The sequence below is a fragment of the Phaethon aethereus genome (genome assembly GCF_964289735.1).
Source record: "Phaethon aethereus genome assembly, chromosome: 2".
In the NCBI taxonomy this organism is placed as follows: Eukaryota; Metazoa; Chordata; class Aves; order Phaethontiformes; family Phaethontidae; genus Phaethon; species Phaethon aethereus.
Genome location: NC_138582.1, coordinates 120,630,417 through 120,645,874, shown reverse-complemented (window position 1 = coordinate 120,645,874; position 15,458 = coordinate 120,630,417). Strand labels below are relative to the sequence as shown.

Sequence of the window (15,458 nt, the reverse complement as noted above, 5' to 3'; positions counted from 1 at the left end):
AAGACTGGCAGTGAAGAAGATAAGAAATGATGGGTCACATCTCTAACAGAAGGTCTAGCAAGCATTAAGTTATCAGGCAGCCAGTCCAACACAAGAGTTTCACATAGTTAAGCATTACTACAAAACACTGTAGAAGCCAAAGGTCTATGTGGGTTCAAAAAAACCAACCAGATAAAGCTGTAGGAAAACAGAGTGAAGATACCATCTGCCTCAGCTGGCCCTAAACTGTAAGACTGATGACATCTAGGTAGTTCATACTGAAGGAGGTATCACTGCATGTTTGTCCTGTCCTTACTTTCTCCTCAGGCGTCCACAAATGGATGAGTGTCACACACGAGTCTTTGGTCTAACTTACTGAAGTCATTCACAGATTACATTAGAAACCAAATCTGCAGAGTCAACAGAACATGATTTGGGAAACTGCTGGTTCTTTAAGTTTTGTTGAAGGGAGAAGTTTTCTTGCTCACCAGTGTGTTTTTAATTACTCTCATAAACTCTGGACTATCCACACTCCCAGACATTTACAGTGAAGTTTTTGTATTAGTGCTTCACTGACAAGAACTGAAAATGATCCAAATCCTCTTGTAAGACTTGGAGAGACAACTACCAACTGAAGAGAATTCATATTATAAATCACTCTTAAAATTTAAAAGTAATCTGCAATAAAGATTGTTTTCTGCCTTTACTGAGACTAACATTTCAGTGTCTGTTAAGCTTTTATGAAAGCTGATCATGCACAACAGTGACTTGAGTATTTAGCATAATGCACTCTACAGGTCTTGGCTCTAGAGACACTGAGAAGACCAATTTCAGCTGAAGGCACTGCTACTCAGCTTTTCTGAAAAGTACTTCTGGAATAGACATCTTCAGATATCTGTTGATGTTATAAATGTTCAATGGTCACCCAGGGCCAGTACTGTGGTTTTTTAAATATATATGCTATGAAGTACTGAAGTTTAAATCTTTAATTCGCTCATAATTTCAAACTACTCAAATACTGGGACAAAAAAAAAAAGTGATTTCTAACTGTGAATTATTTGAGAATAGTTTAAGAAACCAAAACAGAAGAAAAGAAAAAAGCTTTCCAACCTTTAATGAAGTTGCTCTTATTTTAAGTTCTACACACCACTAAAATATAAACCAAAACAGAGTAATACTCTGAAGCCTAGCAGTGTTTGTAGCTACAAGTGGAAACTATTCAGAAATCAATATTCTGCACAGCACAATACACCTCTGGTTCCCTTACACTGCTCCAATACAAAACTAGCCAGCCAAAGAAAAACCCTCTGCAACAAAATAGATTTAAACTCTGCAGAACATTAGGAATACCCTGTATTCCTAAACTTTCCAATTTTGCCTATTTCTTAATTCTTAAATACAAAAGCAGACACAAAAAGCAGCAGAAGCTTAACATTTTTTTGACAGCAATTTGAGATAGCTAATTCACACAAATTTTAGAAAAGGACATTAAGCTAGAAGCATCTGTTAAAAACAGCCAGTGATATAACAACAATGTTAATGCCCCAATATCACTATCTGTTTTCAAGGACAGCAGCAAAATGAGTCGAGCAGTGTAGTTTGCTCGTACTTCCCAGAACAACTGTTTCACACTCAGGCACATGTAGATCCATTAATTTGAAATTCATTCAAGTAAACATTTCACACAAGAATAACAGTACTTTTTTAAATCCCAGAAAAACTTTAGACTACTAAAAACTAGAGTGCAGTTTTCTAACAAGAGGTGGGCCACATAGTCCTCCGAGACCACAGGCTTCAGCAGACATAAGGTTCTAATTAGTGTGATCTGCAAATAAAATCTTCAATCTTTAACACAAGTTAAAGGTAATACTTTTGTTCTAACGTAATTTTTAGATGACTGCCTTGGAGAGTGGCAAGTACATAGCATGAGATTAATTACTGAAAAGATATTCCTGGAACCTTTAACAAAATCCCAGCCACAACCTAGAAATCAGTGATTGCATAACAAATCAATATTTACAAGTTAATATAAAATTATTTAAAGTCCAACAACAGCAACAAGATGCCTACCAAGATATTATAATTAGCTCAGCTTTACAACATGTTCTACTTCAGCTGCTAGGAGAGAAAAAAAAAAAGTGTCTTTTACTCCTTGGTCTTAAGAAAAAGGAAGTTATATTTCACTTACCAGTTCCTATATAGGATTTAAAGCGTCCTGATAGTCTGTCAACAAAGGCACCTAAAACATCTAATCCCAGTAATGCTACCTGTTGAAACAAAAGCATTAGATATACAAAACAGATCACTAAAGAATTCTTTAGAATATATTTTCAAGAAATTATACATATATATGCAAGCATGCCGAAAGACTATGTCTTAACCTAAAGATAATTTAAAGTTCCAATTAGAGATGTTATAATTCCTTGAAAGCTATCATTAAGACAAAGTTATCAGAATGTTTGGAACAGATCAAGTACATTTACATATGCCAGAGCAGTTCAGATTTTTCAGTACTTGTTTTAAAACAAACAAAATACATATTAGAAATCCAATGTTTTAGTATTTTCAACTACAAATGATTAAAATTCAAATTAATAATTATGAGGACTACGGAATTGGAAGAAGCTTCCCCCCCACCCCCGGATTGTTATATTAGATCTGCGGTTCTGTCCATCATTTTCTTCAGAAGATTACTCTAGAGGTCTGACTCAGTATTAACTGAAAGTCAAAATTTTTTTGAAGCAGGTACCAGTATGGCCTTATATAAGCCTTATGTCCTCTACCAGGTTTCTAAGCTGCTGCACGAAACTAAACAGAATGTCTTAACAAGAAAAAAAAAAAGGCGGGGGGCGTGGGAGGGGGTGTGTATGTCTGCAGTTACCAGATTCGGAAGAAGCAACTTAAAATGTAAAACTAAGCCCTCAATCATAAGTACTAACACAGACTGGAAAAAAACCCATGGTTTAAACAGTCTCCCAGATGCTAAGAGCTTACTTCAGTCGGGCTACTTAGCTCATCCACTAAGGTCACTACATCATATTCCAAACTCCCAAAAGAAAACAACTGAGAGAAGCTAATACTGTCTTCCCTAGCAGTTCACACCACACCGTTCGTCCACCGGCTCATTAAGCTAGGGAATATTTATTTCTCTTCACTTGCTCTTGTTAAAAAAAAAAACCCACAAAAAACCAGAAAACAATAGGAAGTCCAAAATACTACTGCGATTGTGAGGAAATTCCCATCTATGAACAGAAACTAGATGAGAGGACAATATCCACTAATGTAGAAACAAAAACATTATCAGAAATGGTCAGTTACACAATTATTTTAACTCGTCAGGACACTTTTTTTTGCCCTTAACTATCCCGCATACTGTTCCAAGACATCAATAGTACACCAGAACCTGCGTTTTCACAGCTTGTGGTGAACTCAGTTTGCTGCCTCTGAAGTGCAAATGCCAAAGGAAGGACCTCCTGAAGCTTGGGCATTCATAACAGTTTTTCCTCCTCTTTATTTTCTAGTAAGACACGCACTCCAAATTTGTCCCCGCAAAGACATGAGCAGAATTACTCCCCTGTATTAGCTTTTATTTTCATAAAAGTTGGAACCACATTTTCTTGGACAACTCTGTTTCCTTAAGATCCTTATCTGTCACAATTGTGCACACTAGACAACAGGCCAAAAAAAATGTGACTGGAGATGAATGTGGATACACATGGCTCACGCACACAGGATCACGTGAGCCTTGTTTCCACAGGAAACTAGATAAATAAGGTCCCCATAAAATCTAGAATCTGAAACAACTGCATAATTAAGCAGATTTTAATAAATTCAGTATTAGTACAATAGGTCTCCTTTTAAACAGGAGGTATAAAACTTAGTTCCAAGTTAGTACAACTTATTTGGAAACTTAAACAATTTTATTACATACTAAAACAGAGAATAGCAAATATAAGTGGATAGCATCACTGTCTTAAATTAATATATTGCCAACAAGTGACTGCATCTACAACTTAGGATGAGAGAACAGAGTACTATAATTGGTAACTTACTTAGGAAAAAAAAAACCCCAACAAAAAACAAACAAACAAAAAAACTAAGTCAGCTTTCAGGATAATGTCAAGGCTTCCCAAAAACTCATTCCTTTAACATTCTTTTCCAGATTGTCAAACTATATGATACCCAAGAGAAAATCTCAGTCTAAAAAGTGGTGCCTGAGAGAAATAAGAAATTCATTCTGGATATACATTGTTTTCCTGTGCTTATGTTTCCTGACTACAAGCCCCACCTTAGACTTGTCTTCTTTAAGATACCTTTCCTGTGCAAGTATTTGGGGGTCTATTAATGCAGAAACCGCAGCCCTTCCTTCTCTAATGGAACTTACAGAGAGTGTCTCTCTTCTCCGCACTTTTTATTATCTTTCTAAAATCTCTCTCGAAGACCTCTACCATCCTGAACAACAGCAGCTCAGAGATTTAGAATTTACTATGGATGTACTCTTTACTAATCCCGAAGAAGAGTTCCAGTGATTAGCCTCTAGGATTTGGAGTGGTTTTTGTGGGATGTTTTTGCCTTTTTTTGGTTGGTTGGTTTTTGGGGGCGAGGGGAGAATTATTTGTTTTTCAAGTCTCACCTGGGTAAGAACAGTGTCCATATGGCATATTTGAACCTCCATACACCTAAGGGTCAGAGGCTCGATAACTACCAGAGAAATGGCTATTCATCCCATCATGACTGTTATTGCCAAAGAATCTGATAACTTGTATTCCATTTGTGTAAGAATATTTTATTTTGGCCATGAGCATCCACTGAGATAATGCTGGCATATTCCATATTTTTCTATTCTTCCCTGTGAATGAGTAAAGTTCAATCATCTCTTAGGATGTAAGTCACATTTATCTTCATTAACCATTCAAGCAGTTGTCAATATGGTGTTGGCTCTTTAACTGCCTACCAAAGATTTGCTTAATGATTGCCATAGGGGTTCGACTTCCATAATTACTGTGCCAAAGCCACTTCAGTAAATACTATAAAATTTAAATATCCTGATGAGTAGTTTTGCCTTGTGATGTCCTTATTGTATGAAAATACATAGTTCAGACTGCACGGGATGAAATAAAGCTTTCAAAAGTTACCTTTCTAAGTCAGAGTAACATATGAGACTAACTCTGGCTTCAAGAAATGCAAAAGTAGCAAACACTCCTGTGAAAGCCTCATCTCTAACAGCTACCGAAGAAGAACCTTTACAGATAAGAGGTAAGGGAGCCGGTTACTACAGTCTTAAAGGAGCAATCCTCTACCTACAACCTGACAGTTATTCTTTAGCTCATACAAAGTCCTCCATGGTCTCCAACCTTGAAAAGGTAACAGATATGAAATGTCACAGTATCTGCAGAATGAGAAAGTATGATGTGACCTCAGGCTGGAAGCAATGGGAAACTGCTCTAGCTACAAAACTGGCTCTCACGCCACGTTTCAGAACAAGTCAGCTGAAGCATACCACTACAGAGTATACCAAATAAACTACCTCTTACTGTTTTTGTAAATCGGTCTTGACATTTCTCTGCTTTGATACACAATGTTCCAAGTTCCAGCATTTCCTGGTAGGTATCATTCCCGCAGTATTCAAGCAGCCCTTTGGAGGGAGACCTTAACAACTGATACGGGGTCACATGAGCAGCATTAAAAAAATAAATCACAAGTCAAGGCAGAACTGATCTGCAAGAAAAAGGTTCCAAGCGCTCAGTCACTGTGTGGGACCATGTACAAACACAGGCTCTCCACTATCAACAGAAAAACCTCTCACCAATATCATGGCTCTTTCCCCACCAGCTTCAATGAGGGATGTATTTCTGCTGCGATTAAAATCACTGGATCTGTTTCTTACTCTGCATTCAGTAAGCTTTTTGCCTGCTACCTAGAAAGAGCCTTTGTATGTTGAGACTGACGCATCAGCTCACTATTGTTTGGTGCATTTCAACACTGCTTTTGAGGTTCACAGTGGAAAGGAAATTCAGGCTTATTTGAACTGGAGTTGGTTAGTTGTTGAGCTTCTCTAACAAGCCAGCGTTCAGGACTGTCCTTGATTTCTCAGGTCACAACAAAACTGCCAACCCAACTGAGAAATATTTTATCTGTTCTGGAAAGGACCAGACTCTTTAGTGAAATCAAGATGTTCCAACCAAAATGCAATTATGAACTGAGCCAGTGATTATGAATGGAGCCTATTTCTTGCTCTGCAGCTTGTTCCTTTTCCAGCTCTCTTTCTACACACTCTCCAGCACTACCACTGCTCTTCTGTGGGCAACTTCCAGGCATCTAAGTGTTTGCTAGGAAAAGAAATACTTGTTCTTCAAACGATACCTAGTTAACCATGCATGCTTACCATTAGTCTCACTGTGATACTCATTTCCCATCCCTGTGGGGGACATGTAAGGGCAGGACACTGCCAGGAAACCATCTCTAAGTCGCCAAATGTCCTCAATACAAATGTCCTTGAATTTGGTCATAGGATCTCTGAACTGTGTATGGAAATACAGATTCTGCAGATCACAATCTGCGAACTAGTCATGAGAATCTAATGGAGGAATTATGGAGGTCGCTATCTGGAACTCCGAAAAAATGAATTGAAGGCATTGGACTTCCTGTTACCATGGGGACAGCTGTGGTATCACTAACAATCAACTGACAAACACAAACCAGCATGCCAAACAACTACACCCTGCAAGAACAAGCATTGTTCCAGCACTGCAATGCTGGAACAAGACATATGCGAGAACATAATGAGATTTTGTCTGTTTAAGTATCATCAGCCAAGCCCAAAGGTGTGTTTTCCCAATTCTCAAATAATCTCAAGCACCTTGCAAGTCACTCAACGTGAAAGAGACAGGTATGTACATGCAGTCTCTTCTGCTTTACTTCTTAAAGTTTCTTAGTCCTAGTTTTCTTTACTCATCTTCCTGAATACACTTTTCTCCTATTTCATAGGATCCTCAATCATTTTTTGCTCCCTTTACTGTTTTCCACTGCAATTCTCTCCACATCACCCACTTCGCTGGGATCTACTCATATTCCATTCCCTCCCTTAACCCAAAAGCTTGCGGATACAAAAAACTGCCGCTGGCTCCACGGGCAGAAGGAAGCTTCCATTTTCATGGGTCGTTTCTTCAGCCCAGGTGGTTCTTCAGTCCCAGCCATGTCATCTCCAGACTCCGTTCCCCCTTGTACAAGAAAATGCATTGCTGCAATCCTCCCACTCAGCACCAGCTGGGCAGCTGCCTCTGCTGACAGCAGCCAAAATTGCAGTCCCAGCTGCTGAAGCTACTACACACATCATCTATACTTTAGATGTTTCAGCTGACAAGAAAGCATTATTTCCATGCTCTTGCCTCTTTCATCTTCAAGGGTACAAATGACAGACTTCCAAAGATGTATACAATCTTTTTTCTTTTTTTTTTTTTTTTCAAATGTATGTCACATCATTTCACGTTGCAAGGAGAGAGAAGGGTTGCTGGTAATCTAACAAAGTCTTCAAGCTCAACAACTTGAGTTGTGAGTTCTTTAACAAATGCAAAGCGTCCTCTAGCTGAAAATGCACATTTACTGACCTGAAAGCAATGTTTTGCAACTATAATTTGGGCTACAAGCCAAGATTCTCCTGAGAGTATCAAATCTCTGCTACTGTTAAAACTACAGTAAGTTTTGTCTCAAATGGGATATGACTACCAAATTTCTTATGATAATCTTCCTTTCATTATTCTTCTGTGATGGCAAACCACAAGTCATTTCAGCGTCACACTGCAAGTGACTACACTACCAGAGACTGATGAACGTAGCTCAGCACTGAAAAGGCTTGGTTTCTTCAGACATCCTTCTTGACGGGCATAGGTCTGGGAGGTTCTTGCGATTTTGACCTCTCCTGTACAGCAGCCAAAACAAGCAAGCATAGTGCTGGCATAAAAATGTTAAAGCTTATTAAAAAAAAAAAAAAAAAAATCTGTTTTACTGCCCTTTCCCCCAATGGGAACATCCCACCACCCCCTGCATTAAGAAACATTTACTTAATTTTGAAGAGCACATTAGTGTAACACTCAAAATGGTCACTGGAAAAATGTTTAGAACCTTCTATTATTTCAAAATCTCTCATGATCTTCAAACTGTCTTGAGTTCAGACCAAAAGTGTGATCTCCAAATTGTTCTGTATTCTGTTGACCATACAGAGATCAGTACTCTAAAATGTGTTGTGTACTGCCTCCAGCTTGATCCATTACAGGAACACCTGCAGTTTGCTTCACACGTACATTAAACATCCCTCCCTTGACCACTGTCAAATTTTTCATAGACATCATTCCAAGGACAAGTGAGCATAAAACAAGAGTATATGGTACAGCAACACCTGACATTTTAAGCCATTTTCTTTTTGAGACTGTCTGGCTTAAAGTTTTATGTGCTGCAGTGGAAAAAGTTTGAAGACAGAGCCTCTTTGTAAAAGCAGGGCTCAGTGGGAAGACAACGAGATGTATGGTATTTCTCTTTAGAATAAAGAATTAAAAAAAATAAAAACTCCTTTTTTCCCCCAAAGAAAACTGTACTTGAAAGCCTTTCTAGGCATGTAGATGGAGCAAAACAAAGAAACACTTTATTTTAAAACTTCGTTCTTCCAAAAGAATATCATTCTTTCTGTGGCCAAGGTCTCTCATTTTCTTTCCCACTTCCTCGCATTTAAATTGTATTAAACATGCAGTGATCCCATTCTCTGCTACTTACTCCTACCCCTGCACCTCTACTGAGGTAGAGGAGAAAAGTATTCATGCAGCTGAACATTGACCCATGTCAGGAAACCAATCCAACAAATGAACAAGAGAGGGCACCTTCTCAGCCAGACCTCGTCACTGAGCCTGTTTGCTGTGCAGCCTCAGAGGCACTCGCACCACAGCAAGGAAGGCATGACGCACCACTACAGTTCAGCAGCCAGGGGAAGAAACTGCCTAAATCAGCAATGGCCCTAAAAACACGTGTTGAAATACATATGGCTCACGTGCGTTGACTGCTGTGAAGTCTGTTCTGAAGGATGCACCTCTCCTCTTGCACACCCGCATAGAGCTTGGAAAGAGCCTCTATTCGCACCCAAGGCAGTCAAACTGAAGGCTAAAAGGGGTAGCCCTGTTCTCACTCTTGACTTGCAGGTGATCTGGTGCACTTAAATCTCCTGTAGCATCAGCCAAATCAGCTTGTCAAAATACTGGAAAATTAATTCAACATCAACAAAAAGTTATGTGCCTCAAGAAGGAGAGTGAGAATGCCTGGCCAGAGGAGAAGCAGAGCTGCTGTTTCAGCAGGGATTACACAAACTGAAGCTGCAAAACAATTTGAGAGCTGTCAATTCCACCTCTGGAGGAGATGTCTGAGAGTTTGAGACTATATATTCCCCATTCATAATTAAAGGCTGAAGAAAATTAATTTTAATTAAACTTAAAATAATTAAAACTTCTTGCAAGTTTCCCTTGTCTTCTGGAAAACTGCTTGATTATTTGGCCAACATTCAACAGTTTATTTAACATTCAATGAACAGAACATAAATAATACATGAAAAAATTGTAATTATTACTCAAGAAAGAATCGAATCATTGAGCTTGAAAACTAAAACTGGATTCATACACTGACAGGTTGAACCACATTCTTATTACATAGAATTAAGGGACATACCTCCCACATAGCCAAGATGAAACAAACAACTTGAAGAAAGCAATAATGAAATCCAAAGAGCTCAAAATCAAACATTTCTCCTCCAATAAAGACATTTAAATTACCATTATTTGCTAACAAAGACTAAAGAAATACCAGGATCTATACAGTAACTGAAAAATAAAGGTTGAGGCGGATCCTATTTTATTCCATTTTTCTGTCCTGCAAGTCACAGTCCTACAACTCATGACAGCATGTGCCTTTTGTGTAGCATATGTTGGCTTATGTTCAACTTCAGAGTCAAAATAACCCCCACATTTTCTTCCTAAGGACTGCTACTTAATCACATGTCCCACATCCTACATTGCTACATGCAAGTTTTCTTACTGAAATGTAGGACTAGACATTTTTTATTCCTGAACTTTCCTTTCCCCCACTCCGCAGATCTCGATATCTCCATTTTATTCAAATAATTTTAAATTCTAGCTTCCACTTCTCACACTTACATGCAGTCAACGAAGTTATAACTGCTGCTATCTCTTTACAAGGACTTGAGACAAACATCCTAACCACCTGTCTTAACTATCTTCAAAACTACAGTTCAAAGTTTCTCTTCCTTTCTGAAAACTGAAAGCTCCTCCTGCTGGCCTTTTGTTGAACTAAAGACAAACCAAAATAAATACTTGCCAAACCAAGGAAATACAAAAACACAACAACATTATTGCTGGTATTTTTACTATCTTTCAGTATTTGCTGCTGACCCAAGAAAAGCTAAGAAAAATCTCACTCTACAGGAAGCACAGAATAAAAGGTAACTCCAATGATTTGCCTAAAGGAAGCAGATTATCCACACAATCAGAAACAGTGTGAAATCTCTTTTTTTTTTCTTTGCATGGCAAACAATTTGCCACTCTGACATAAAGCCAGCGATTATTAATTATTCTCCTACTGCAGCTGAGGAATAAAACAAGATGAAATATAGACTACCATGGTAAGAAATTAAAAGATGACTCAGTCTCAAATGTTACTGATTAACGCTTCTCACATAAAATTACCTTGAGTAACTACCAGTATTAGTCAGAGGTTTCTATTACTTCCAATCAGGTGTGATTTGCATAAAGAATCAAAAGGTGGCTTTATTGCTCAAAAATTAAATTTTATGAGGCTAACTATTCAATTTTGGTGAGTTTAAAAAAAGCAAACCACAACATGCTAACAGCCAAGAGCAGACTTGCAAGCCTCTACTTGAAAAGTAGTATTTCTCCATCCCGCATCTCTATAGCGGAAGTTCAGAGAAGACTTCCAGATTACTCGAGTCAGACACAGAACAGTTTGAGCTACCAGATTGTACAAAGTTAGATAATCTTGTAATTATTTCACATGACTATCAAATACAACTGAGACTAAAAGATGTATCAATTGAAACTCATGTATGCATAGATGAACATCCAGGTTAACCCAGTAAAGCCAGCAAATATCTACCAGTAGTGATACCCTCAGAATAGGGAATTAATTTACTGCTTGAAGTTCACCCAAGAGTCTGAAATCCAAGAGTAGAACTGTTCCAATTTTCTGAGATTGCCAGATATTTCAAAGTTTGAGGAGAACAAATACCATAGAATAATAGAATAATAGATGATGGTAGAATAATACCATCACCCAACTCTTAATACTTCACATCCAGCTTATCTGCTCCTTAAAAATAAGGGCAGTGAATTCTGAATTTTTTTTTTTCCTCCATTATTCCTCACAGCCTTGGGAAAACAGTCATTTTGGAGGGTGGGGAACAAAACAAAACCCCACAAAAAACCCAAATAGCAACAACAGCAACAAACCCAAAGCTCTATATTGTAGGAGAGAGGTCAGTCCCAACCAACATGAAAACAGATCATGGTGCCAGGACAGTAAGCGAACGATTTTCAGTTCCGTGAGCAACTCCCTCATTCCAATGAGATCTGAAATAAAAGCTTAAATTATGCACATCTTCTGTGTACTCCCTGGTGTTGCAAATTTTTCAACAATCTTTGGAAGCTAATTCATTACTGGTGGCGATGTCTACGCAGTCAAAGTCCCCATCACACACCATTAAGGTCAGCCTTTAGAGATGACTTGTCACTCTCTCTACGTCATTCCCCTGTGTTCTGCAACCAGCTTTCACTGGAACTCCGCACCATTTGCAGATGAGTCAACACACATATTCTTAATCCCACCTTTTTGATTTATCAGTAACTCAAACTGGTAATTGCGTTTTCCACTTCAACGGGCTAGATGAATTCAGAAATTTTGCTATCTGCTTTCTCTAATTTGGAACTGCCAGATTGTTTACTAAACCACCTATAAATAACTGCAAATTTCAGAAGAGCAAAAGTACTATTTAAATGGCCAAAATCTTTTTGAGACAAGTTAATTCAACCTTGCTGATAATAAGTCCATACTTATTTACTGAAGACCTACTCTTCCTGCCCTATCCCTCGTTATCGAGTCTGCCCAAATCAACCCTCCTATTCCTATTCCCTCCAGGTCCTTTCCTTTCCAGTTTTGTGAGGCAGAAACTTTCTAGGGTGGCATTTCATGGAAAGTTTTCTCTTCTCAGGCACAGCAGAGTTGAGCCTAGAGCTCCCAGATCACACATCTTCCGTTTCAGTATGATCAGCAGAGTGCACTGCATGCAGGAACTGAGTTTTCACATGAAAGGAAAGATACAGCACATCCAGAGCAAGTTACATCAGTTATTCCCTCATTATCTATACCGGTCGCCCACAGTGGAAATAATGCTTCCCCTCAAAATTTCCTCCAATAATCCTCACTTGCCACTCTAATTCATCCAGCTCAGCAGTTCTGATAAACAAGCCAGTTGCCAGCCATTATCACTGCTCAATTAAACAGCCATTTCAACAGGGAGGGCTTAATTACTTTGGGACTTTCAAGACCTGCAATACCTCTAGCAAGATATAAGAAGAACGAGATAAGCAGAATTGTCTAAGTGCTCTACATATCCATTCCTCAGAAGAAAGGCTAACTAACAAATTATTAAAAATACAGTAATCAAAAATAAAGATTACTTAAATATTTTTCTTGAAAATACATGTAAGCCTGTGGTACTCATTTTATGATATCATTCAGGCCCTGAGTTTGATAACAAACTCAGATCTAGCATTTAAACATGTACCATTTATGCTTGCATAAGCTGAAATACTCAAGTAAGGTGCAAACCACAGTTTTCCAGATATTTTTCATTTTCCTTTTGAAGCAGCAGATGCTGGAAGTCACCCCGACAGCCAGGAACATTGGAACTAATCATGAGCAAAACGTCCAAGATCTTGTGCTGTTACAGTTAATATAATGCATATAACATGCTTTGAAATAGAAAAAGAGCCACCAGTAAGTGGACATAGAGAAGAACTAAAAAAACCCTAATTATTCCACAAGCTATTTTTAAAAACTCTTAGAATTTATAATACTCTTAAGCTCATATTGTATGTCTGAGGCTTGTGGAGTGCTGCATATTCCTCATTTGTCCTATAATCCTAACAGCAATGGAGTTCTGCCACCTAACAGAAGCAGCATGTCTTGCGTTATGAAAAAAACATCTTGAACAGTAAATTTCAAGTATTAACTCAAAATTTTGCCAATTTAAAATCGCAGGAAAAAACTTTCACATTACCCTGTTGAGATAAGTATCCAGTCCTTTTGATACAAAAGGGTATCTTTAAAGACTTGTCTAGGTTTCACAGTAATCAATTATCATCAACAACTGCTCTCAGATGAGGAATTTAAAGGCAAGTAAGTTACGCTTGTCCAACATACGTTATTTCCTCAAGCTAACCTGACTGTTAATGACAAATATGCTTCCAAAAAAAAAAAAAAATCCTACGTGCAAATAAAGACAGAGCCTTATTATATCCAGACCTCAAACTTAGAAGTGCTGCATGCAAACACTGGCAAGTACACAGAACTGTAAAGTCAACGGAGGGGAGAAAAAAAAAAAAAAAGAGATACCCATTTCATCAACATACTGCCCTTACAACTTACTCCTACAGCTGCCTCTCCAGTCCAAGCAGATAGGAAAAAAATTACAATAACCTCACTAACACTTAAGTTCAAAGGCCCAAAGTGCAAGTCTATCGTCTTACAAGGCAACACAGCGAGGTAAGGGAGGAAGTGGATCAACACCGCCACCCGACGACGGCAGCGCAGACCTCTCCCGGCCACACACCCCACACACCGGGGAAATAAAAAATGAAAAAAAAAAAAAAAAATCGCTAATGAGAATACGATCGTCCTTGGTAGCAAAACTACGTCGTCAGTCGTGTTATCGGCTGACCAATGTCAGAAAAAATTTACGACTATTACAACAGACGTGTGCAGGAATAATCACTTTTTTCCTGTAGCTCAGCCTAAAAACGCACGAAAAAAAAAAGCGAAACGTGAGTCATCATTGGGCTGCTATAAAGATACTATATAACTTCCCACGTACAGTAAAGTCACCTAAACACGATATAAACAACTTTAAACTTACAAAGGGAACCCCGAGAAGCAAATTACTAATTAAATCGTGTAAAACACACACGGTGTAATACAAACCCGGTGAAAACAGCACTCTTCACGGCCTACAGAAAATAATGGCAATCCCATGAAACGTTACACCCAAGTACAGAGACCATGCGATGGGAGCGGTAGCGAGAAAAAAAAAAGGGGGGGGGGAGAATCACCATCTATCTTGTTTCAGAATAAGAAACATACTCCGAGTATGTAAAATAGTTGCGTGGTTTGGGTTTGTTTGGCTGTTTTTTTTAAATATTTTTAATATTAAGTGCAAAAACGTTTAACCCACGATAAAAGCAAAAACAGAAACACCCTTACTGCTTCTTTTAGGACAGAGGAATAGAAACAAAGTGTTCACCCTCCCCAATTTTTCTGAAATTCCCTTTGCAGGGAGGGGATAAAAACTGGTATAAAGGTTTTTATTCCTGCTCGTGTCTGATTAAAAAGTAACCCGGACCGCGGTGCCTCTCTACCATGATGAATCATGGTCCTCCTGTAGCAAGCCTCGCCGACCAACCTTACCTTAAAATTACTGGAGTTGACCCATCCTGTTAATTCGTCGATCACTTTGTCAAGGCGCTGCTGGTCCTGCTCCAGATCGGGGGACCTCGCCGGGTCGCTCAGGTACTCCAGCAGCTCCTGACCGACCTGCATCCTGCGGCCCACGTCCTTCTGCTGTACCTGCTCGCAGAAATAATCCATACCGGCGGGCTCCATCCTCCGGCCGCTGCGGAAAAGTTTTGGGGTGGTTTTTCTTGGTTGGTTGTTTGGCTTTTTTGGGGTTTTTTTTGGGGGGCAGACGAACCGACCGGCTTCAGGGTCGGAAGCTCGGCCAGGGCAGGGCGGGCGGCGGCGGGAGGGAAACGCCCGGCGAGGCGGCGATCCCCGGCAGGGCCGCGGCGCTCATGAAGCCTCTCCTCGCCCTCTCCGCCCCGGCTCCGCGCCCGGCGCCTCCATCCGCACACGCGCCGCCGCCAGGGGCACGGCCACGGCCGGCTTCCTCCGGCCTCCTCGCCGCGCGCGCCCGCCCGCAAGGTGAAGCCTGGAGTCGGAAGGGAAGGCGGGGGCTCACGCAGGGCTTGCAGGCTGCGGCGGCCCGGCGGGCGGGCTCGGGGCTTTCCAGACGCCTCCGCGTCGTCCTAGGGGATCCCGCGGGAGAGCTCCTTGCCGCCGCCCCTCCTCGCTGGGAAAACTGAGGGCAAGAACAAGCGTCAAAGCTCGCCCTGCGGGGCGGAGGGGGCTGGCGGGTA

The 15,458-nt window shown here is 39.8% G+C and overlaps 1 protein-coding gene across 12 annotated transcripts in view; it reads right to left on the bottom strand.

Moving 5' to 3' along the window:
• The window catches only part of CLASP2 (cytoplasmic linker associated protein 2), a gene marked incomplete at its 5' end in the record, with an annotated part of 149,484 nt that extends 134,559 nt beyond the window's left edge, over positions 1–14,925 (bottom strand). For all 12 annotated transcript variants that reach the window (XM_082015479.1, XM_082015489.1, XM_082015492.1 and 9 more), the window contains 2 exons: positions 2,168–2,246; positions 14,731–14,925. In XM_082015479.1, the coding sequence (XP_081871605.1) occupies positions 2,168–2,246; positions 14,731–14,925 (274 nt within the window). The remainder of the gene's footprint in view (positions 1–2,167; positions 2,247–14,730) is intronic.
• Positions 14,926–15,458: the final 533 nt, after the last annotated feature.